The sequence below is a fragment of the Eurosta solidaginis genome, chromosome 3 (genome assembly GCF_040869045.1).
Source record: "Eurosta solidaginis isolate ZX-2024a chromosome 3, ASM4086904v1, whole genome shotgun sequence".
NCBI classification, from domain to species: Eukaryota; Metazoa; Arthropoda; class Insecta; order Diptera; family Tephritidae; genus Eurosta; species Eurosta solidaginis.
Genome location: NC_090321.1, coordinates 90,611,886 through 90,638,723, shown reverse-complemented (window position 1 = coordinate 90,638,723; position 26,838 = coordinate 90,611,886). Strand labels below are relative to the sequence as shown.

The following is a 26,838-nucleotide window of genomic DNA, read 5'->3' as shown; positions in this document are numbered from 1 at the left end:
AAGATAGGTTTGTAAAACAAAAAAGAAGAGAAAAGGGCATTTAACCAAATTCCTACAAAAAAAAAGATTTTTTTTATTACATATATAGTATAGTAGATTATAAAACAAACCAATTATTATTACTTTCAATGAACCGTCGCAAAACGCGGCTCACAATAAATTTTTCTAAAAACTTACAAAAAGGAATAGAGTTCCTCTTCAATTAGGCACGCATTTTCGATTGCTATATTTTTTTTATAAAATTATTTATAAGCATAAATATATTCAGAAACCTTGCAGTAAGAAAAGAAAAAGAAAAGCTATGTTAGCAATAATGAATATTGAATAAATTTGTTAACAATATGGGAATGCTGGCGTCACCATTCATTTGGAAGGCACGTAGGGTTACCAGGTAAGGGGCCACCGGAATTTTAGGTGCGACGGTGGCCATGGATTTTGAGGGTGGGCATAGCACCGAGCGTCGCAACACCATCCGCGGCGCCCCCTACATATATTCGGCCTTTTCATGTTTCCTTTTAATTTTTCAGCGTTTTTTTTATTTTAAATTTTACCCGTTAGTAACCGGTCATTTCCGGTTCGGTTAGCTTTGTCTTCTTTTGCGTTAGATTTTTTTTTGAGTTTCTTTTTTTGAATTTTGGATTTTAAATTTTGAATGTTGTAACGGTCTGTCCGTGACATCCGGTTCGGCCGGATGTTGTTTTAGTTTGAATTTATAAGCGTTTTGAGTCGGTCTCTGCGCTTCTGTCGGTTTATTTTAAATTTGAAAGCTTTTAGTTTTGATAGGCATGATATGATTTTTTTTCTGTTTATGGCGCAGGAACAGTAAGGTTGGCAAGGACCCGCCCCAGCCGACAATGACTAGCCACTGTGCACCACAAAATCATGCCGACCGCCTTCCTTACTGCTTCCACTGTAAATGCGTATCGATAACACAGAGTCTCCTTGTCAACTGATTTTACTCGTTTTTCTGGGAGTCAGAGGTGGGTAGGCGCCTTGAAGGATATAGGCTCTGTCGAGTGACCTGATGTCGTACGCCATTTCTAAGCCCAGAGTATCTATGAAGGTGGCATCGGCCAGGGCAGGAACTGCATTGAACTGCGATCATAAATATTCTTAGCTTGCACACGGGCCACATGATGTGGCAGACTATGACTCCTTACGCTAATGCATGTGTCGGAAAAGTATGGATGGGACAATGGTAAAAGCTGGTGATCGGCATTGCTACTGTCCATGCTACGTAGATGAGTGGAGCGGCCGCGTTTGGCGCGAGAAACAGCGGCCTATTAGCCAGCGTTGCTGCTAGAAAGTGGCGGAGGTTCCCTTGAGAGTGAACCGCGCGACGTCCTTGGACGCGAACAGCAGAGAGCCACAAAGGTTTTCTAAAAATTTCTTGCGCGACGAACATTGGGTTCTTACCCAGAACAGGCCGAACGGTGCAACCATCTTTTACACCTGACACACTGGCAAGAGTATGACCGTCTGAGGTATATCCTTTTCCGACATATACAGGAGAACCAGAGAATGGCACCGGGTTCAGTACCTTTGCGGAGCAGGAGGATATGGAACAGTCCAGCTGCAAAGAGCTGCTCCGAGGATGCCAGTTTGTGGGAGGGACGCAACAAATTAAATGGGGTTATACTGAAATTACAGCCCTTGGCCGGAACAAAACCCCAAGTCGCTCCGCTACATAGAACCGGCTGTCGTGGAAAACGTACACAGCAAGGTGCTTTGGAGTTCAGCTAAGCCCTCACAGCAGTGATAACCTGGCAGCTCTATCAACGGCTTAAATTACAATAGTGGTGGAGTCAAGTTCAGAGCATATGTTATGTTTATCCACATTAGAACGATCAAGGTACTTATTTTTCGGCACATACAGTTCTTGTAGGTTACTGGACAGGTGTTGGACTCAATACCGGAGTTGGATTCAAATACTGGCATGCATAAGATTGCGTTGAAAGCATCTAAATGAAAAACTTAATTGTAGCTCTTGAAAACTTCATTGGTGAGTCGGCAACGTGGTAAACAAACAATCTGCTTCTTCGGAAGTGTTGCGATTTGTTTGAAGCGAACTCCTTACTTAAGCTAATCATCCCGAAGCATATTTATTTATTTATTAGTCTACCAATTTTACAATTAATCAGACTAAATATAATTACGGATTACAGAATAAATTACAGAAGCATACATAGTGAGCAAAATTATATTATAAAATATGTATATGGGGTATTCCATCCCATTTCGACCAATTTTGAACCCGACCCCTTTAGAATTGGCTGAAAGTGTTTCTTCTTTTTCTAGCTTACGAAGACGTTTTTCAGAATTTTTTCATCCAACTCAAAAAAAGTTATGAATTTAAAAAAAAAACACCGTTTTTGTTTTCAAAATGTTATAACTTTTTCAAAAATTGACCGTTAGGGATCTTTTTTTTTTAATTTGTTTTTAAATGTACTTTTCGGAAAAAATACAAAAAAAAATTTTTAAGTTTTTTTTTGTAATTTTTCAGTTTTTCGAGATTTTTCGAATTTCGCCATTTTTTTTCTCATAAAAAACTTCAATCAATTCTGCAATCATCCCCACTAATCAATTAAATAAAAAAAAGAAAAATCGGCCCACTCCGGGATTAGTGGGGATGATTGCAGAATTGATTGAAGTTTTTTATGAAAAAAAAAAAATGGCGAAATTCGAAAAATCTCGAAAAACTGAAAAATTACAAAAAAAAACTACATTTAAAAACAAATTTTAAAAAAAAAAAGATCCCAAACGGTAAATTTTTGAAAAAGTTATAGCATTTTGAAAACAAAAACGGTGTTTTTTTAAAATTCATAACTTTTTTTGAGTTGGATGAAAAATTTTAAAAAATTCTGAAAAACGTCTTTCGTAAGCTAGAAAAAGAAGAAAAACTTTCAGCCAATTCTAAAGGGGTCGGGTTCAAAATTGGTCGAAATGGGATGGAATACCCCATATACATTATCAAATCAGTTGTCGGGATGGACTGTGATGGACTGTGATGCCGAGCAGCGGAATTGATTATTAGTGCTGTCGGAATGGACGTGATTTCGAGCAGCTGATGTATATTTAACACACATTGAGTAGGGCTGCGATGTGTGGGAGGTTGGAAAGGAAGTGATTCCAAACCACCTGCTTAACGTAACTATTAATTATTAGTGCTGTCGGAATGGACGTGATTTCGAGCAGCTGATGTACACACACAATGAGTAGGGCTGCGATGCGTGGGAGGTTGGAAAAGACGTGATTCCAAGCCACCCGCCCAAAGTAACTATTGATTATTAGTGCTGTCGGAAAGGACTTGATTTCGAGCAGCTGATGTACACACACAATGAGTAGGGATGCGATGCGTGGGAGGTTGGAAAGGACGTTATTCCAAGCCACCCGCCCAAAGTAACTATTGATTATTAGTGCTGTCGGAATGGACGTGATTTCGAGCAGCTGATGTACACACACAATGAGTAGGGCTGCGATGCGTGGGAGGTTGGAAAGGACGTGATTCCAAGCTACCCGCCCAACGTAACTATTGATTATTAGTGCTGTCGGAATGGACGTGATTTCGAGCAGCTGATGTACACACACAATGAGTAGGGCTGCGATGCGTTGGAGGTTGGAAAGGACGTGATTCCAAGCCACCCGCCTAAAGTAACTGGAGCTGGTAACAGATTTAGTTTAACATGTTAATTTTGAATAAGTTATGAGTTCAAGGCAGTGAGTATATATTTTTTTATACCGTAAAGTGTGTCACAAGTGTCAATAATATTGCAGTGATTATTGAAATCTTGACACAGACAACGAAGAGGTTCATGCATTTGAAAATTCGATCTACAGGTAATTAAATATAGCGGTTGGAAATACCGATAGGGCCTAAAAGGGACATTAAGCATCACCTCGCCAAGCAGAAGAGGACTGTTTATCATCCCTCTTAATAGTTTTACCATGGATTTATTGGCAACCCTGCTCGTGTTAAGTCCGCAAACAATACGTCTGCCGAAAAACAATCAACAAATTGTGTAAATAAATAAAATTTAAATTAAATACAAGGGTCAATTCCATAAGAATTAAATATAGTGCCTTGTACTGTGATACATGTTATAAAAAGCGTGTTTTGATATTTTTCCGACAGAATTTGTAAGTTTTTTAACTTCGTTATATACATACATAACTCTGTAATAGCGCCAAATAAATTCGCTTAAGTGAATAGCGACGTAAGCAGGTGTGCAAATACTTTTTATTCGTACAGTGTTCAGGGTTGCCACCCAGCTAACATATATTAAGGTGACCAGGTGCGTCTAAGTTGTTTTCGATATTGGATCTGGTGTCTTCGCTTGGGTAATATGCCAAACATTACTCCTCCCGCAGTAAAACGTCGTTTGAGCAAGGGCTCCCCCGCCGCGAAAACACAAAAAGTTGATGGGGCTGCAGCTATCACCCTCTCAGCAGTGTACAACACCCTGAAGGAATTCGAGTCGAAGGTGCATCAACAGACTGCCCAGTTGCGGCTTTTGGTAGAGGGCGTCTCTCAAAGATTAGATGAAGTGGAGAAAAAAATAAATAAACGTATCGAAGAGGAGATCTCGTTACTTACCAACACTCTGTCTGCCTCATCCACGCAGATTTCTTTGTTGACGGAGAGATTAGAAAAGTCTGAGTCCGAAATAGAAAATCTCAAAAAAGAGTTGGCAAAAGGACTTCAGCAAAAACTGACTGCTGATGTCGCTGCTGATGCTGTCGCTTTTGGTGTCCCGTATAAGGAGGGCGAAAACCTAAAAAGTATTTTTAACGTGGTGTGCATGTCCATTGATTTTCAGTCACCGCAAATAAGGGACATTTTCCGCACGAGACCCTCACGTGCAGGCAACAACGGTGCGATTGTGATCAAGTTCCATTCGCCGCTGGATCGCAATCGTACTCTCCGTGCGTTTGGGGAGCACCGTAGGCGTATGAAAAGCGCTGTTTCTCTGGAACCCCTTGGTATCCAGGGAAACTTCCACCTATACGAGAGCCTTACCAAGGAAAATAGGCTTTTGCTACATGCGGCTATCCAATTAAGGCGGCAGGGAAAGCTGCAGGCGGCATTCACGCTCCGTGGCTGCGTCTACGTTAGGCATGGACTTGATACATCCGCACAGCCAACAAAAGTTACCAGTGAGGCTGTGATCTGGATCGATTTCGCCAACCTTAAGTTCATATGCTTATTCATTGTTTTTTGTTATGTAAAGATGGCGCAAACATTAATCTATTTTTTTTCTTTTACTTCGGCTTTGTCTATAACTTACTTTAAAGTTGCTTTTAATTCGATTGTACTCAGTGTTTGGAGATAGTAGAAATGCGAATGGCATTGCGAATAATAGCCTAGCTTTGCTTAATGTCCTATGCAGGCACCATAAAGGTTTCAACGTGGTGCACTTTAATGCTCGTAGTTTAAATGGTGAAAAGATGGATGTAGTCAGAGCGATATTTGAACAATCTAGTGTTGATATCATTTGTGTTTCCGAGACTTGGTTTAAACCTGAAATACTTGATGACCATTTTGGCATAAAGGGATACGTACTCTATAGGATGGATAGAAAGGTAAAGAAAGGTGGTGGTGTTGCTATGTATTGTAAAAAACATCTCAAGTCGAGAATCATATCAAGTATAGCTGTTGGCGTCACTGAGAACTTGCTAGTTGAAGTGTCTAGTTCAATGTCCAAAGTCCTTTTTTCGTGCGTCTATAACCCTAATAAATTGTACAACGTGAAGTAATATTTTACAATGTTGTCCTCGGTCGCAGTTGATTACACTGATATAATTATCTGCGGAGATTTTAATGTTAATCTCTTATGTAGTGACCCGTATACCTGCCGTTTGTTAGACAATGTTTCAAGTGTTGGTCTTGAAGTGGTTAATGTGTGCGTACCAACAAGGTATGGACAGAACTGCTGCCCCAGCCTTCTTGACTATTTCATTGTGTCCGATACGTCTAAAGTCTTAAAGTTTGATCAATTATCCTTTATCTCAGACCATGATCTAATTTTCTGTTCATTTGATGTAGTGCTCGATAACCACAGTGCAGTAGCTAGACCATCCATTTCACCAGATTATCGACGACTGGACGTAAATAATCTTCTTGGAGACATCTCCAGCATAAATTGGTCTACTTGTTGGAGCTTGAGTTCGGTGCATGAAAAGCTGAGATTTTTAAATGAAATTATTTTATACCTCTATACAACTCACGTTCCATCTCGGGTATATAGCAACAGATCTTCCTCTTGCCCTTGGTTTAATAGATCCGTCCGTGCTATGATTATCAAGCGCAATAAGCTTTATTCCCTTTGGAAGAAAAACCGAAGCGACGCAAATTGGCGTGCATACAAACTTACACGAAATGAGACCACAGCCTATATTAGGAGAGAAAAATGCAGATACTACAGTAAAATGTTGAATATATCGTTGCCTAATCATGTTTTGTGGCGTAATCTGAAAAAACTTCGTGTACATGTGAGTGAGAGTTCTGACTGTTCCCTTAATCCTGAAGATCTTAATGCAGCTTTTGTGAGCCAAGCTAACCCGTCTTGTCTTAATACCAGTTTCTCAACCCCTCCCTTATATGTGGTTCCTGTTTGTCAAGTATTTGAGTTTACAGCTGTTTCGGAACTTGATGTGGCGAGATGCATAAATAAAATAAGGTCCAACGCAATCGGTCAGGACAATATACCGCTCAAATTTGTTAAAATAATTGCCCCGTACATTCTTCCTACATTGACGCATATTATCAACCACAGTATTACTACCTCCTGCTTCCCTGATATGTGGAAGATTGCCACGGTTATACCTATTGCAAAAACTAAGTTTGCAGATTGTCCTAGTGACTTTCGGCCTATCAGCATTTTGCCAGCACTCTCAAAAGTCTTTGAGATATTGTTGTCGGAACAAATTCAAGACCATGTTTGCAAACATAGTCTGCTATCACCATTCCAGTCAGGCTTCCGATCAAAGCACAGTTGCTCCACGGCTATCATAAAAATTTTAGACGACGTCAGGGCACCCTTTGACAAAAACCAGTTGACTTTATTATGCCTGCTTGACTTCTCAAAAGCCTTCGACTCTGTGAACCATGACCTGCTGTGCTCAAAATTAAAAAATTATTTTGGTTTTGATGACTCCGCAGTGCGGCTCATGCGAAGTTATCTGACAGGTAGATCCCAGCTTGTCAAAGTCGGCTCCGAAACTTCAGGTCTAAAACCACTACCCCAAGGCTCTATCTTGGGTCCACTACTTTTTAGTATTTTTATTAATGACATATTTAATGCATGCCAGCATGCTCATATGCATGCATATGCTGATGATGTCCAACTATATTTGTCGGGAAATCATGAGGGGACAAACGATTTATGCTCAAGATTGAATAATGACTTAACATCCATATTTGAATGGGCTAGGAAAAATGACTTATGCATGAACAGTGAGAAATCATACGTGTTGCCTATATCTAAAAAACGAATAAGTTTCTCAAGTATTCCGCCCTTGAGCGTTGCCAGTAAATGTCTCAAACTCGTTTCAAAAGTGACTAATCTTGGTTTTGTTATTAACACGACGTTGTCCTGTGATGATCATGTAAATTCGGTGGTTAAGAAAGTATACTATATCTTAAGAAACTTACGAATGTCTGCTATTTATACTCCGGTCAATGTTAGAAGAAAACTTGCAATTCAATTGATTATGCCGATCATTTGCTACTCTGAGCTAGTGTACAGTAAACTGAGCTCCCAGTCTGCTCATAAAATTGATGTAGCATTTAATCATGTTACACGTTATGTATTCGGCTTAGCCAGATTTGATCATATATCCAGCTGGAGTGCGCGTCTACTGGGCTGCGAAATCTTCGAATATCTTAAAGCTAGGAACAGCATTTTCCTTTGTCAACTTATGTATAAGGAGCCTAGTTACCTATATGATAAGCTAATATTCCCCAGGTCTGCTCAAATCAACGACCTAATAGTACCAACTTATAACTATCTAACATCTGGACGGCTATTCTTTGTCAATGCCATTCGCCTATGGAACTCTATTCCAGTATCCGTACGTAGTAGTCTAAATAAAAGCAACTTTAAAAATGTTCTTTATGCTCATTTTAGTTGAAACCATTATACTTCTTGAGTTTTCGCCATCAATATGTATGAGTGTATACAATGTTTTGTTATTGAATTTAATTATTTGTTTATTTTAGATACTAGTAAATTACGATAATTCTCTATGTTTGATGTGATTATTTAACCTACATAACCCTCTGTTATGACTTTTGTTCTTTTTTACATTGCGATTTATCTTTTTGTTGTACTATAAAAGATCCTAGATCTTATTGTACTAATACTATTTTTGCAATAAATGATGATGATGATGATGAATAGAACGCCAAGCATCTCCCTACGGCTCTGTAGTGAAGGCAGCTGTAAAAGTGTTAAACGGCTGCAGTAGGGCGGTAGATTCCTTGATGGATCCCAGGGCAAATGATTTAAAGCAAAAAGCAAAAACGCGAGTTCCAGATAATGGAAGCATATTCCAATATAGGTCTTACTAACGATAAAAAAGAGTTTTGGTGACATAGGGGTCATTGAATTCCCTTGACCATCTTTTTACGAAAGCCAAAGTTCCTCTAGCCCGATTCACACACGATTCGATATGTGATTTGAAGTCCAGTTTAGGGTCCATCATAACGCCAAGATCAGTAAAGTTTGTGACTTTCTTAATGATATAATCACCTTTCAAGTACTGATGGGATTTAAAAGATTTCCTCGTAAAACACATAAACTTGCACTTCGGTAAGTTTAGTGACATGACGTTCACATCACACCACTCACCTAGGTTATTCAAATCCGATTGAAGAAGTGCCCTATCTTCAGGTGAGCGAATGGGCATAACCACTTTGACATCATCAGCGGCATGCAGTGCTTCAAAACATTTGGGAGGTCATTAATGAAGAGCAGGAACAACACTGGACCAAGGTGACTGCCCTGAGGAAATTCAGAAGATACCTTGATGAATTCAGACAAGCATTTGTTTAACACAACGGTTTGCTTTCTTCCTTCCAAGTACAAAGAAACCCAAGAGAGAAGCCGTGATGGGAAACCCAATCGATCGAGTTTTAGTAGGAGTAAGGAATTGGAAACTTTATCAAACGCTTTACTGAAATCAGTATATGACATCAACTTCGCAGTTCGTCCTAAAGTTATTGGATACAAGGGTTGTGAATTCCAGTAAGTTAGACACAGTCTTACCCTTGCAGAAGCCATGTTGTGACAGGTCTACTGCTGAAGATACTGTAAAAGCCAGTTGCTTTGTGACAACTGATTCAAATAGTTTTGGAATATCACAAAGTTTGGCTATTCCTCTATAGTTTGTGACACAAGATTTACTCCCAATTTTATTAAGTGGTATTGTAAATGACTCCTTACACTTCTTAGGGAATATCCCTTGCCTCAAAGAGGCATTAAAAAAGCAGGTAAGGGGTTGACAAAGAAATTGAGCACAACAGATGGTATTTCACCACGTCCACTGGAGTAGGAAATTTTCAGACTTTCCAGATGCCTTAGTAACTCATCTGTATGAATATATGGGATACCTACTGAGTTAAGCGCAGGTAACATATATTGATAATCCACCAGAGGGGAGTCAAGGATAGTCGAATAATTAGATTTAAAAAAGTCAGCAAACATATTTGTAATCTCGGAGTCATTACTAGAAATCTGATCGTTATACTTCATCACAGAAGGAAACCCTTTTAACTTTTCTTTTGGAGTTGACGAAGGAATAAAATGATTTTGGATTGGAAGAGATCCTATGCTTAATCTCCATCAGATAATTCTTATAGCATCTTATCTGTAGGCTGTTGTACTTAAGGCGCAAGATGGAATATGCAGCACAATCGCTAATAGAACCAGATAATTTGAAACGCTTGAAGAAGCGTGTTTTATGTTTTTTAGATAGCTAAGTTCTTTAGAGCTCCAAGCAGTAGCTGGAGGTGCTGAAGTGGTTTTGGAAAAAGGCACACATTTGAGAAATATTACAACGTTGGTGAAATGAATGGAGCTCGCTTCAATATCTCCACCGCACTCATGCCACATTATTTTAGAGACTTCATCGATTAGTAAAGATGATAAGGTTGCTCCCCGAAGGCTTTGGGTGAGTGTTATCGATGTGATGGTCCTTTGCCGGATACAAATCCGGTACGCTCCGGTACCATAGCACCATTAAGGTGCTAGCCCGACCATCTCGGGAACGATTTATGTGGCCACATTAAACCTTCAGGCCTGAAAGTTGCGCTACACAGCTACTTAAATCTAGTATTTTAGTCGCCTCTTACGACAGGCATACCTACCACGGGTATATTCTGATCCCTTAACCCGCTGGGTTACAACATTAGTAAAGACCAATTGGCCTTCCTAAATAGAAACCGGCGAGAATACGCATTCGGATCAGTAGTATTCCGCACCGGTAATCTGAGGCGATCCAGGCATATTGAAAGTGCTGGATGATAAACATCCTCAGGCAACACCACTGGATCACATCGAGTTAGAGAACAATACGATGTGTCGTCTGAAAAAATTAAATCAAGTTATTTACCAAATTTATTATAAATTCTGTTAAGTTAATAAAGACCAATGTCTGCAAGGCCATTTAAAAACTCGTAGAATACAACATTAGAAGCAGTGGGAACTAGCATTCCGTCAATAAAATTCCACGACACAAAGGGCAGATTGAAGTCGCCTGCCACTAACACAGAATCAACAGACCTAGACATAGTAAATATAACTTTTAATAGGGAAGAGTGTTTTAAGTATATATAAATAACTGACTGGGGCGGAATATAAGACGCTACAAAATATTTATAAGTAGATAAGAGTTTAACCCGCCACGTAGTGGATTTCAACATCAGCAGAATCATCGAAATACACTTCCTCACCAGAGAACCTGGTATGTACGGCGATTAACATGCCTCCACCAACTATGTTTTGTCGGTCTTTTCTAAAGATCTCATATGAGTCTGCTAATATCTCAGAGTTAAACAACCATGTTTCAACCATGTCTCAGTAAAAACCAAAACGTCATAACACAAGTCATGACTTCGGAGAAAAAGATCTATGGGGATAATGAATCTACGTGTTTAAGGCTTTTATGTGTTTACTTTAATTCACTTTGTAAATGCTTACTACACTAAGACAATTTTAATTTATTTGCATGTTATTTACTAAAAGTAAGGAAAGCTAATTATTTAATAAAGGTATAAATTTAATGTGAATAAATGCGCGTGCCGGCGTTTCGATGACGAGATGATATAATGATATAATGATATTGATTGCAAACTTTTTCTTCTTTTTGCCAAGAGCACTTGTATTTCGTTTTGTTTCGTTCTTTCGCTTTTGCTGGGTTACCAGCGTAGTTCGATTGTTTAGGTTGCCACAGAGGTCCCCCCAGACTTTACGTCCTGAAACGGACGGGAAGTCTTATTTTGCGACCGCGGCTATTAGTAGGCGTTTCATTTGTGGTGATCGTCGATGAGCTGGTCGCTTGGGTGGAATTCTGAGCGATTGGAGTCGTTTGAGATGGGATGTCTGGTTTATCTGGTGATGGTGTTGCTGCAGCTCCTTGGGTTGAGCTTTGTGGTGTTATGACTGTCGGCGATTGCGTATGTTGTTGTTGTACTTCCATAAATGCGGGTTTTAATCTATCTATCGATTGTGATTTATATCGACCTTAAAATACTTTGGGTGTTTAGAAACTACGAGATACGGGCCATCGTACGGCGGTTGAAATGTTGGTCTGGTTTTGTCGTTGCGCACGAATACATGAGTTGCGTCGGCTAATTTGCTGAATACAAAAGCTTTCGTAGCGTCGTGATTGCCGTTTGACTTGGGCGTACCTTCTGCATTATATCTGTGAGTTGTCTAGCGAAATCTGATTGCGGTATGTGGTTGTCGCTGTCATTGAAAAACTGACCTGGTAACCGTAGATTAGTGCCATAAACGAGTTGCGCAGCTGTGGTTCTGATGTCAGGTTTAAATGCGGAGCGAAGGCCTAGTAGCAATATAGGCAGATGATCAACCCAATCATTTCGTTCGATGATTCCGTTCGCCTGTGGATGATATGCTGTTGTACGCAGATGTGTTATGCCTAGCATGCGTGACAGCTCCTTGAAGAGTTGGGACTCAAACTGCCTTCCTTGGTCGGTAGTGATGCGGGTTGGTATACCAAATCGTGAGAACCAAATGTTGACTAGTTTTTTGGCTACTGTTTCTGCGCATATGTCGTGAATCGGTATTGCCTCAGGCCAGCGAGTGTACCTGTAAATGATCGTGAGGCAGTACTGGTAATCGTTAGATGGCGGTAATGGACCTATTGTGTCCACATTAATGTGCTCAAACCTGGTTGATGGTAACGGTATTGGCTGTAACGGAGATCGGACGTGTTTGCTAACCTTAGATCGTTGGCAGCTGAGGCATCGTTGAACTATGTTCGCTATTTCCTTTCCCATGTTCGGCCAGACGAAGCGTGCCTTGATGAGCTTGGTGGTTGCTCGAACACCACCGTGCGATATACCATGCATCTTGTCGACGATATTCCTACGGAATGATTTTGGTATGAATGGACGTACCTCTGCCGTGGAGACATCGCAGCAGATTTTATATTTCGTGCCTGGTAAGCGTATCCATTTCAATTGGAGGGAAGTATTACCTTCTATTAGCGTTTTTAATTCCGGACATTTCTTTTGTTGTTCGGCGATATGATTAAAGTCGATTGTTATTGGCTCGATTGCTTCTATACGCGACAGTGCGTCGGCGGTTGTATTTTCAATGCCAGAAACGTGAACGATGGTCGTGGTAAATTGCCCTATAAAATCTAGTTGTCGCAGCTGCCGTGGTGACGCCTTTTCCGGCTTTTGCTTAAATGCGTAAACGAGTGGTTTATGATCGGTTCGTATCTCGAAAGGTCTCCCCTCTAAAAAACAACGAAAGTGCTTTATGGCCCTATATATATTGCGAGCAACTCCCTGTCGTAGGTGCTACACTTCCGTTGGGTATCGGTCAACTTTTTGCTATAAAATGCCAGTGGCTGGAGATTATTGTTAACGATTTGGTGGAGTGCAGCACCAATAGCAGTATCGCTGGCGTCTGTGCACAGCGATATTTTAGCGTTTGTCGCTGGGTGAACGAGGAGGGTTGCGTTTGCCAATTGCTTCTTGCACTCATTAAAATGGATCGTGGTTTCGTCATTGAATTTAATAGGAGTGTTATCGTTTTTTCGGTTCCCCGGAATTAAAGTGATTAAAGGTATTTGATGACGTACTGTATTGGGAACGAAACGGCGGTAAAAGTTGATCATCGCCAAGAATCGCCGTAGTTCTTTGGCAACTTTTACAGGCAATGGTTTAATGCCTTCCGCTGTGACAACGTGCCCGAGAAAATCTATCTGATTTTGCATGAATTTGCATTTTTTGAGGTTAATAGTCAAGTGAAATTGCCGTAAACGTTCAAAAACTTGTCGCAATTGGATTTTATGTTCGTCGACGCTTTCTGAAGCGATGCACACGTCATCGATGTAAACAAAAACAAATTCCAGTCCTCGAAAAACAGCATGCATGAACCGTTGGAATGTTTGTGCAGCATTGCACAGACCAAATGTCATGTGCGTAAACTTAAATAGCCCGAATGGCGTGGTTATTGCCGTTTTCGGGATGTCGCTGGGCTCGATTGGAATTTGGTGATAAGCGCGGTTTAGGTCAATTTTGCTGAAAACCCGTTTTTGGTATAGGAAGTGTGTGAAGTCTTGTATATGTGGCAATGGATAACGATCCGGTACTGTTTGGGCGTTGAGAGCGCGATAGTCGCCACATGGTCGCCACTCGCCACTTGCCTTCTTTACCATGTGTAGTGGGGAAGCGTACGAACTTTTAGACGGGCGACAAATTCCGAGTCCGGTTAAGTATTCAAACTCGTCTTTTGCCGCTTTGAGTTTGTCTGGGGCGAGTCGTCTAGGTCGGGCAAAAACAGGTGGACCCTTTGTTTCGATGCAGTGAGTTACACCCGTTTGAGTTTTGGAAGGAGCTGGTGCGTTCATGTCGGTGATTTCACCAAACTCACCGAGCAGATGTGCGATTTCGTTGGGAATTTGGCACTCGTTGATTGTTGGCTGTTCGAGGCTACATACGCGCGGTGGGTTCGTTTGTTCGCGATGTCTACTATGAGGTTGAAATGACGAAGGAAATCGACGCCGATAATAGCGTACCTCGTTTCTGCGATGACGAAGTCCCACGTAAATGTTCGTGTGAGACCTAAGTCGAGTGTTCGTTGTGTTACACCATATGTTTTTATGGGTGTGCCATTAGCTGCGAAGAGTGGGCTGCCTTTAAAATTTGACAAACGGCATGCCCGGGTTGGGGGAATCACAGAAACCTCTGCTCCGGTGTCGATTAGGAACAGCTGCTTCGATTTCCTATCGGGTATAAAAAAACGTTTAGATTTAATGAATTCTGAAAACTTTACCTCTAATTCGCATTGGGACCGATTGTTTGATGATTTTATTTTGCCGCAACCGTCGAAAATGCCCGTTGCGGCCGTGTTCAGTTTTTTGTTGCCTTTGTAGCTTTCGATGAAAAATCGCAAGGACTGCGACACTTACGAGCTTGCGTTCCGTATAGGCGATGATACCAACAAGTCGGAGATTGTTCCACTTTTGCCGTGCCGTACGGTGTATTAGTGCGTTTAGCTGTGCTTCGTGAACGTTCACGTGGTCGACTGCGACTGTTGAGTGTTAACTGATTTAGCTTGCTGTTGATGCTGTCAAGTATGGCTTCTTGCTTTTCCGCTCGTCTTTCTAGCTCGGACACACGATTGGATGATGTTTCGACAGCGTTGATGGCGCATCCCCTAGCTGGTGGTGATGCGTTCGAGTCTCGGCTTAGTGCATCTAGTACTGAGTCTGCGATGATTGCGAGTTGATGCAATGGCGTGCTGGGTTGTGCCTGTAGCATGCCGGCGATAACGGCGCGTGCTGATTCAGGTAGCTGTTTGAGCCAGTATTGCTGGATAACTGACTCGTCTTTAGTGGCATTCGTTCGTTGCATTTGGCTCAGCAAATGGCTTGGTTTACTGTCGCCAAGTTGTATGCCGGTTAACTTATCGAGTCGCGCCATAGCAGAATCGCTGAATTTCTCAATTATGGCTTTTTTAAGCGTAGCATAAGGGGCTGTTGTGGGTGGGCAGCGCACTAAATCAAAAACTTGGTCTAAAATGAAGTCGTCCGCATGTGCTATAATAGCTGTGTACTTATCCTTTTCCTTACGTACGCCAAAACCATGGAGTTCAAACCACGCGTCGATTTTAATAAACCATGACTCTATGTTGTATTTGGAATTAAGCTTGGGAAACGGTAACTTCCCAAATACCGCATTTATTTGCGGTCTATCGGCGTTTTCGTCGTTAGCACCGCCGTTGGCGCCGACGTTGCTGCCGCCTCCTGCAGCCGCTGCGACTTTTGCTGCTTCGTCATCGCTCATTTTGCCAGAGGTCGAAAGTGTCGTTGAGAACCGTTATGATGTATGCCGTTATGGTCACGTTGTAATACCTACGCCTTTCTGCTGTGGGTCCAAATGCCGGTTCGCACACCGTACAATCTCACTTGAATCGTGGTTTGCTTTAAGATTCACTATCACCGCGTTTTTATTTCGGGGTCACCACTTTATGGGGATAATGAATCTATGAGTTTAAGGCTTTTATGTGTTTACTTTAATTCACTTTGTAAATGCTTACTACACTAAGACAATTTTAATTTATTTGCATGTTATTTACTAAAAGTAAGGAAAGCTAATTATTTAATAAAGGTATAAATTTAATGTGAATAAATGCGCGTGCCGGCGTTTCGATGACGAGATGATATAATGATATAATGATATTGATTGAAAACTTTTTCTTCTTTTTGCTAAGAGCACTTGTATTTCGTTTTGTTTCGTTCTTTCGCTTTTGCTGGGTTACCAGCGTAGTTCGATTGTTTAGGTTGCCACAAGATCCACTAGTTTAGTATTTAGACCCCTAACATTCTGATAATAGACATTGAGGTCATAACGAAAGGAGCTCGCTTCAATATCTCCGCCGTACTCATGCCACATTATTTTAGAGACTTCATCGATTAGTAAAGATGATAAGGTTGCTCCCCGAAGGCTTTGGGGAGGGTTATCGATGTGATGGTCCTTTGCCGGATACAAATCCGGTACGCTCCGGTACCATAGCACCATTAAGGTGCTAGCCCGACCATCTCGGGAACGATTTATGTGGCCACATTAAACCTTCAGGCCATTCTCTCCCTCCCTACCCCCAAGTTCCATGAGGAGCTTGGGGTCGCCAGAGCCTCGTCTGGTAGTGAAACAGGATTCGCCGCGGATAGGTGAGGGTGACAATTGGGTTTGGAGAAGCTATATATTGCGCTGGCAACCTGAAAGGTTGCGCTAGACAGCCCCTTGAATCTGGTATTTTAGTCGTTTCTTACGACAGGCATACCTACCGCGGGTATATTCTGATCCCCTACCCCCTGGGTTACAACATTAGTAAAGACCAATTGGCCTTCCTAAACAGAAACCGGCGAGAATACGCATTCAGATCAGTAGTATTCCACACCGGTAATCTGAGGCAATCCAGGCATATTGAAAGTGCTGGATGATAAGCTGCCAGCTGTTCGATCAGAATTCGACAAGAACAATATATACTACGAGGGATTGAGAGAGTACAATGATCTACCATTTGAAATAAAACAATGTCCAAATATCAATAAATTTAAGAAATTATTATATAACTATTGCAAAGCACTACCATTTAGATAATGATCTCATACATACATGTACCTAATTTAGGTCTACAAGACTGTAAATAAATAAATAAATAAAATAAAATAAATAAACATCCTCAGGCACCACCACTGGATCACATCGAGTTAGAGAACAATTCGATGTGTCGTCTGAAAAAATTAAATCAAGTTATTTACCAAATTTATTATAAATTCTGTTAAGTTAATAAGGACCAATGCCTGCAAGGTCATTTAAAAACTCGTAGAATACAACATTAGAGAACGGTATCAGACAAATCTACCTTTCGTAATGACCTCAATGTCTATTATCTGAATGTTAGGGGTATATATACTAAACTAGTGGATATTTTTCTCCGAAGTCATGACTTGTGTGAAATTAGTTATTGCTTTTATTTGCACATGCAACAAAACATAAGGTCATGAGAAGCATCTTTGGGATTCCAATATGTTTGAATTGAAATTGCAAACGTCGAGCGCCAGCAAATACCATACTTGCTTACGTACACATAAATGTACATATGTACATATGATCCAGGTTAAGCTTTGCGGTAATAGTCAAGTTGAGGTGTCGACTGCTAATACGCTACCAAAATTATTGTTCTCGATATTAATACGCGTCTTTTGACACCTCACTCGATATTTTTGGTAGCGTATTAGCAGTCGACCCCTCAACTAGACTATTACCAAGTTTGCTAATGATTATGATTATACTAAAGCAATAGACGTAAACAAGAAAATTTTTATTTAACTTACGTTAAGGTCCGACTCGATTTTGTCCACCATTCAATCATAGCATGTGTTTTCTCTTCCCGTGATATGTGCGGGTCAACTTCAATAGGACGATAAGTATCATGAAGCTGACGCGCTGCTTTAACAAAACCTGGCGGCAATGATTTACATTCTTCGAATATACCAAAACTACTTGGCACAGGTAACCCACTAGAGGTCCGCTGTTTTGTAATAGTAAAGTCAAAATCCGAAACAACTTGCAATCTTTCATGGCCTCCAGCCATAAACTCGTTTAAAATTTTTTCAACTCGCTGCCGATTTTTAATTTTACAATTTTCATTGTTTAGAATTGGTATATCTTCTAATCGCAATGTTTTAATTGCACTGTCATAAATGCCTGGAATCTTTTCATCACCCATTTTATCCAAAAGCCTTGTAATGGCAATGCGTATTCGACGACGAAACAGTTTTTTGCTTTAAATTCTCTACCAAACTTTCTTACTTCTGGTGAACTGGAAAGTATTCTCTAGATATCCTCTCGGCGGGCTTTAACTTTAGTAATGGCGATTAGTTAATTTTTTTGTTCAATAATTTTGTGTTTATGCCAAATGTTAATGTAATATATTGTGTTCCATAACTATATTATATATAAAGCTGGAGACATTGGTGCTTTATCGGTAACCGTATCGATAACCTTTTAACAGCTGATTCGGCCAACCTTATGAGAATCAATGCAATCGATTATTGGTGCCGCTAAGGTCGTAACCGTATCGTAGCCAACCAACTGGGTTTTGGTTTACCGTCGTAACGATAAACAGCTGATGACGTTAGGGATACGGATACAGCGATACGACATACGGCACCAATGACTCCGGCTTAACCAAATTGGCGAGAACTGGTACAATTTTTAAAAAACGCATCGTCCTACAAGAATACAGACTATCATATGACTATCATCTGATTGTCAGCAATGTCAACCTAACGATCAGCGCCTCGTACAAACTTTCTATCACAAACTTAAGGGGACTTGCGCAAATGTGATGTAAACAACTGTGTACGTGTGAGTTTTTGTCTCCTTCTTATACACCAACGTGGCCTACTGATTAAGTATATAGCCGTACTGCTCACTCTCATTCATTTTCCTGGATCAGTGCTGACACTCTAACTATCAAAAAGTGTCATAAATGATAGTTTACTGTAGATATCAGGTTTGACTGTTATACTATCATAAATGACCATTGTTATATTCCGCCAAAAATGAAACAATGCTTTTTGCTTTTTATTTACTTTATTTCATTACGGTTTTAATTTTGTACATGATAAAAGCATACGTGTTTCTTATTTGTTTAAAATAAATAATAAGAATTCGAGTTCAGAATGTTCAATTTCAATTCAGAATATAACAAAACAACAGAAGAGCGCTTTCCTCATGCGGAAACACGTTTAAAAATTAATCACCACTAACCACTATTATTTTTCGCGTATCAATTTTTTGAGTGCGCCCCACACATTCCGACAGCTTTTGGTATTTTTTAATATTATTTTAGATTTTTTTTCTTTTAGCATGGAGCTTTGAAATGCTCTCTTTTTCATTTTTTAAATTTATTTTTTATATGGTTTTCGTCGGTTGAAAATGCGGAATTTAAAAAATAACAAAACAACCGTGATAATCATTTGATTGTCATATGACAGTCAGTAGTGACAACATGATTAAATCGGATAAACTGTTCTCGCATACATAAAATTCCGTTGAGAATTATGTATCTGTCTCACATGCATAATGGTATCTGCTGTATGTTCTTTTGTTCTGTACCAGGTGTCCGAAGCTTTCCCAGTTTGAGTTCTTTTTCATAATTATAGGCTGTCGTTGGGTACATGCGGACATGCGTGAGCGAACAAAGGAATATACATAAATTTGAGTATCAATGTTTACGTCATCGCAGGATCAGCATTGTCAATTACAAGTGTGAGTGTATTAGTAAAACTATCAGCGTTTCTTGTAGGGCGGTTTACCACAGTGTACCTATACCAAGTGTGTCAACTAAGCGATAAACGTCAAAACTACAAACAGCCTCGCTCACCTGATGCAAATCTCAGGTCTAGAGTTGCATTTTTGGTACGTAAGAGTACTTCAAGCTGAGTTGCATTTAATAGTTAAATAAAACTTTGTAGTATTTACAGATGTAATAGTTGCATATATTTCCGCGGAAATAAGAATACTAGATTTGTAGCCTGCAACAATGCGGAAATATACGGAAAGCAAAATTTATTTAAATTTGAGTCAAAATATAAAGCGCCACACGTGTAACATGGAATAATTTCACTTCTAAGGCTGTTTACACAAATGCATAAGGGCAAAATTATATAAAACGCTTTGGTCACTTCAAAAGCATATATGACACTACTTTATTTTTGCTTGGATTTCAAGCTAAAAAAAACTAACGAAACTTTATCGGAACTTCAAAACACAAAAAAAATTTCTATCATGAAAAAGCAAGGCCACTATTCCCCCATAATTAGCGAGTTTGTCATGTTTTTGTTTATGTTTTACATTTTATTTTTACATTAACATTTTTAACAATAAAACAATGCAAATAACACGCGCAAATTATTTCTTTCTCTAATGGTTCACTTTTTTCACAAGAAACTTGATTCTAATTGTGTTTTTATGCACCAAATTTTCAAACTAAAAAAAAAACTTTCATTGGTCTGAAAAAAATAAAGAAAAAACCGCGAATGTCAAAAAATCTTATCGAAAAACAAACTGGCTCGTTTGTTTTTAATGAAAGGTTGTATTTTTCTTGTATTTCGTTAGTTTTTTGAAATATAGTTTCGCGTAGGCACGCAACCAAAGCATTTATGTAAATTTTTCGATACTTCGCCCGACAGATGAATTAATGAATGCAACGCAACCAAAGCGTCTGTTTAAATCCGCCTTAATTTTTTGTAGCTGTGAAAGCCTCCTGCAAATATAATGGTGCTGTAATTGCAAACAAATCAAACTCCTATATGACGTTACTTTATTTTCTATGTATTTTTCTTGTATTTTCTCTTATATTTTTTGTCGAGGGAGCCAATAAGGTTTCAATACTGGTGAAAGTATGTGAACTATATTTGAAAAAACTAATGAAATACAAGAAAATTCAACGTAGTTCATTAAAAACAAACAAGCCAGTTTGTATTTCGATAGGGTTTTTTGACATTAGGCAGTTTTTTCTTTATTTTTTCTGACAAATGAAAATTTTGTTTTTAGTTTCAAAATTTTGTGCATAAAACACAATTAAATTCAAAGTGTAAATTGTGTGTGCAAATGAGTTTTCAATAAGTGTACATTTTTAAGTTTTCATAGTGAACTTGGGTACAGAAATTCAATTTAAAAAGTTTTTCACAATAATTTGAAAAACTCTACGTTTTCTCTGCTTTTTACAATTAAAGGAGTAACCCTCCCTAACAAATTAAACTTTTAATGAATATCAATAACTCTGAACTGAACACTTTTCGCCATGATATAAAATTAAAATGCTGTGGAACAGGAGCAACACTTTTGTGACTACATAAACCCTGCTTCAATCTTTTACGTCTCTGCACAGAACCCTAATTGACCTTTTTCAACCGAAACAACAATGGCAACCCAGATTTTCCCGTTATGCCTACTTAAGCGAGTGCCTGTCAGAAAGAAGTCAACACACTTGTACTTGTACACTATGCGGTTTACGGGCTAAAAGTGTATCAACGGACGAGTAATGAAACATGTATAAATTAAATCAGCTGGATGTCAAAACTTAGGTGTGTTTCATAATTGTAGTTACCCCATGATGAAATTATAGAAGGTGGCGCATTGCGCATGTAAGCATTAGTTCAGCTGTTTTTTATGGGCAATTTCACGTCATTTTCCTTAAGCTCTTGTTTTTTTCTCTCTTTCTTTCAGTCGGTGAAGCAGTCAAGTGTGACGTCGGTGCGCAGAAAGAAGCAATATACATCAATTTTGAACTCGTGAATGCAAAATATTCTGTGTGTGATTTGTGTAGTAATCCCAGCAGCTGTTATAGCTCCGACACATGAGCACTTTTTCATATAGATGACTTTAACACAAGCGTATGCATTATGAGTAGATTTTATTTATTTATTTATTAAAAAGTAGCCTACGGCCATAAATGTAATACTCCTATATTGCTACAAAAGGCTAGGTACATTCCCAAACATCATAGTGCTGATATATTGCTGTTTAACCGTTTTTGTTTTTGTATTCAATAATCGAATGTACCTAAATTTTAACTTTTTCTTGTCACATTTATGTTGCTACAATATTAAGAATTCGAATTAAAAACCCATTGAGAGTATTTTCTGTTAGCAATATAGGAGTATTACATATATGCCTACTGCTAATTCAATTAATTTCTATACAATTATTATATCTTATTAAGTTTAACAGCCAGCTGTATATAAAATGTAAAGTTAATTATAACTAAAACAAATAGATTTATTAAATATTATTTTATATCACATTAATCATCCGCCATTGCATTAGCATCTAACCAGAGACCTATCCTTTCCCTAAACAATCCAACTGCTCTTACATTTTTTATTTCATCTGGGACAGCATTATACATTGCTACTGATTTTAAGCCCTTAGTTGTACGTACAGGCTCCAAGTGAAACTGATTTGCCTGTCTAGTTTGGTACTGATGTACATCAGAATTTCTTCTAATTAAATATTCTAAATATTCAGGTATTAGGCCATTTAAAACTCCAAAGATCAAAGTTAGTACACCTCTTTTCACTTCATTTTCTATAGATAAATATCCTAAATCTCTTGACATACTTTGAACACGTTCAGTATGACTTTTGTTCAGTACTGTCATCCCTTTATTAAAATTTTTTTGCAACTTGGATATTGCTTGTTTACTTGCCATCAATGGTATTGAAGAACAATACTTTATATGAGTCACCAAAATCATTTTAAATAATGTAGTTTTTCCTGCTTTCGAAATATTTTTTCTCAATCTACGCATCAAGTTGACTTTCTTTGCTATTTTGCCATTTATATATTCAACGTGTTCTTTGAAACTCAAACTATTATCTATAATTACCCCTAGATACTTGTATCTTTGGACCCATTCCAGCTGTGACCCTGAAAATAAAACTGATCTCATTTCAGCTTCCTCCCTAAATCTAGTCTTTCCTACTACCATACATTTTGCTTTTTGTACATTAACACACAATTGGTTCATACACAACCATTCGTTTACAGTAAGTAAATATTCATTAATCTTTCCAAGCCCAACTTGCACATCCTTTTCCTTTAAATAAATCAGTGTATCATCCGCAAACATATGTATTTTGCAATGATGTAATACACCTGGCAAATCATTAATATACATTATGAACAACAACGGACCTAATTTACTTCCTTGTGGAAAACCATGTTTTACTTCTATCTCCTGTGAAAATTTTTCATATTAAATCCTATAGTTTGATATCTGTTACTTAGATTATCCTCTATCCATTCATAAACTCTTCCAGTGATGTTATATAATTTCCTGAAATGAAAATAATCAAATCAGCTGATGAGAAGAGCCAACCATATAGTTGAGCCATGCGTAACTGACGTTTAAATCTACTTAATAAAGACACTGTACAAGGTTGCATTTCCAGTTTGAAACAATTTTTTTCAAATTAGCAATTTATTATAATAATTTATTATATGATAAATTGCGTCATAAATTGCCCAAATGGTATAAATTGCCAATTTGGTGTGAGTTTGTACATAGTATTATTATGGAGAACGGTAGAATGAGCGACACTGGCGCCATCTGATATTGAAAAGTAGCCATCTCCCAATTTTTTTTCCAGGCAAATCATAAGAAGAATTTGACATTTGCTTTAGCTAAGGCTGTTGGCACACTTTGCAAGTGAAATTATTTTTCCCACTGGTTAGTAAATTTTCTAACATTTTTCGCAATTAAAAACTGCAATATAACAATCGAATACGACGCAAAATATGTTAGCAAGTGTTCATATGCAATAGTGAACTATTAAAGTTTGTGGACTGTATAATAAAAATGTGAACTGCACGATTCAATTGTCGGTTGAAGACTGTCTAGACAAGCCAAATTTTATTAGTTTCTTTCTCCTTGTTTACATAGTTGCATTTTACAGGGTTGTATTGATAATGTACATTACAGGATTATAATTTTATGTAGTATATCTAAAGCTTAGGTATAAAAATGGATACAAACTAGTGAATTAAATAGAACAATTACAGACCATCAAATTTTGTGAATACTTCGTATATCGATAGACAACGGACGCAAACATACCGCCCCTCTTGAAAGTATCCACTTTCAATAGTCCATAAATAACGGGCATAACTTAACGATGGGACATTTAAATGTTCCCCTTGATGTTTTGACTGAAACAACTCTTACAAGTTCATCTTTGCCTGGATATGTTTCTACAACTTTGCCTATACTCCATTTGCTTGGTGGCAATGTATCATCTTTGAGGAGTACAATGTCACCACATTGGATATTTTTGAGTTTTTGGCTCCATTTTGGGCGTTGTTGTAATCGACTTATGTATTCTAACGACCATTTTTTCCAAAATTGTTGAACTAATTTTTGTAAATACTGCCAACGGTTTAAACTATTTACCTTGGATTGAGTGTAATTAGTTTCTGGGATAGTCGCCATTGATCTAAGAATTAAAAAATGCCCTGGTGTAAGGGGATCTGGATCATCTTCGAATTTTGTGCAGAGTGGCCGTGAATTCAAACAACACTCTATTTGGCATAAGACCGTGCATGTCTCTTCGAATGTTGTATTAGCATCTTCGAGAACTCTCTTCAAATGGTATTTTGTACGTTTGACCCCTGCCTCCCACATTCCTCTAAAGTGATGACCAGTTGGGGGAATGAAATGCCATTGAATTTCTTGTTCTGCCATACCTTTAACAATTTTCTCCTGGTTATGCCTTTCATGTAAAAAATGCCACAATTCCTTCAATTTTTGATTACAGCCTACAAAATTGGTACCGTTATCTGAGTATATGTTCGACGGTTTTCCTCGTCTAGCCACAAATCTAAGAAGGGTTGCCAGAAATGATGCAGTTGATAGTTCTGATACCAACTCTAAATGTACTGCCTTTGTCACTAAACAAACAAATATTGCTATCCAACATTTGTAAGTTTTGCTTCCCCTACCCTTCCACGACTTTACGTGTATAGGTCCTGCAAAATCTATGCCTGTATTCACGAAAGCTAATGCTGGTTCCACCCGATATCGAGGTAAGCTACTCATCTGCTGAGACAATGGTTTATTTCTGAAGCGCATACATGTGGTACACTTGTATATACATTGCTTGATTATTCGGACCACTCTTGGAATCCAGTACCTTAATCCGAGTACATATTGCAATTGTCGATTACCTGCATGTAAATATTTCTTATGATGATATCTCACTAATAAGTGTGTCAACGAACTATCCTTGTTAAGAATTATCGGGTGTTTTTGGTCAAACTTTATAACTGCGTTCTCAACCCTTCCACCTACTCGCAACAATTGCTTTTGATCGATAAATGGTGTTAATGCAGATAGACTGTGTTTTACAGGCAGAGATTTTCCAGCTAATAACATCTGAATTTCTGAATGGAACGAATCCTTCTGAGCCTGCCTAACTAAGACATCATGCGCATTATCCAGCTCGTGCACACTTAAAAAGCCTGTTGTTCTGGCTACTTTATTTGTTCTACAGTTTGTTATGAATCTCAACATGTATGCTGTCACTGACAATAACTTTCCAAAACTTGAAAAACGTTCAAATAAATCATCTGTTGAATTTTCAACGGCATGGCATATGACCATATGTTGCCTTTCTTCTAGATGCGTTTCCTCTGGCGGCTCTGGTGCCACTTATTCCCACTGATGACGTGTTCTCAGTATGTTAGGCCCGTGCCACCAAAGCTCGTTATTTATTAAGTTACAAGCGGTAATACCTCTTGTTGCTAAATCTGCAGGATTATTATGTGAAGAAATATGACGCCAGCTTTCTCGTGGTAATATATTCAAAATGTATGAAGTTCGGTTAGCAATGAATGTTTTCCATCGACGTGGATAATCGCTTAGCCAAGCTAAGACAATAGTTGAATCAGAATACCCGAATATGGGAACCTGATCAACGTCAAGTGCTTCCTTTACTTTTACAACCAATTTGGTCATGAGCTGTGCAGCGCACAACTCAAGTTTGGTAATGTTATTTGTTTAATAGGTGCTATCCGGCTTTTGGAGGCAATAAGATTTGTTGACACTAACCCATCTAAATGGCGAACTTTAATATAAACTGCGGCAGCATACGCTACCTCTGATGCATCTGCAAAGCAATGAAGTTCTAACAACTCACCGTTTGTAAATCTAATCCATCTTGGAATTCTCATTTTCAAAATGTCATTGATGCCACTCCTCAACTCGTACCATCGTGTGACCACATCATTAGGCAACTGCTCATCCCAATCAATGCCCCTCAACCATAACTGCTGCATTAAAAGTTTCAAAGAAATGACCACTGGTGCTAACCATCCTAATGGATCAAATACTTTCGAAATATCTGATAAAACTGTTCGTTTGGTAATTTGCTGTTGTATTTCGTTTAGAGTTACCTTATATTTGAAGGAATCACACGTTGTGTTTCATAACAATCCTAAAGTTTTGACTGTCTGCGTATCATCGATAATCGTTTCCGCTGACATTTCTGTATCATTTGCATCGATCGTGGACATAAATTCTGATGAGTTCGAACATCACTTGCGTAAATGGAATCCTGCTTGAGTAAGTAGATCACATAACTCGATTTTTAACTGCACAGCCGACTCTACATCTTCGAAGCACCACATGAAATCATCTACATAAAACCCATCTAGAATTGCTTTACTTGCTCTGGGAAATAAGGCCGAATTTTCAATTCCTATTTGCTTGAGTGTCCTTGTTGCTAAAAAGGGTGCACATGCAGTGCCGTACATAACTGTTTTTAGCTCATATGCCTTTACTTCATCTTCACTGGTTTCCCTCCATAAAACTCCTTGATAGCTTCTGTCGTTCTTGTTGACCAAAATCTGTCTGTACATTTTTTCTATATCACCTGTGAACCCTACCTTAAACTTGTGAAATTGAATCAATAACGAAAATAAATCTTTTTGAACCGTGGGTCCTATGAGTAGTTTATCATTCAGTGCCTTCCCATTTGTAGTTGTACTTTCTGGTTTCAACACGGCGT

The 26,838-nt window shown here is 38.7% G+C and overlaps 1 protein-coding gene across 1 annotated transcript in view; it reads right to left on the bottom strand.

Annotated features, from left to right (window-relative positions):
• Positions 1–18,249, bottom strand: part of cN-IIIB (cytosolic 5'-nucleotidase IIIB) — a 45,662-nt gene extending 27,413 nt beyond the window's left edge. The window contains exon 1 of the mRNA XM_067772739.1: positions 17,596–18,249. Within this exon, the coding sequence (XP_067628840.1) occupies positions 17,596–17,990 (395 nt within the window). The 5' untranslated portion in view covers positions 17,991–18,249. The remainder of the gene's footprint in view (positions 1–17,595) is intronic.
• Positions 18,250–26,838: the final 8,589 nt, after the last annotated feature.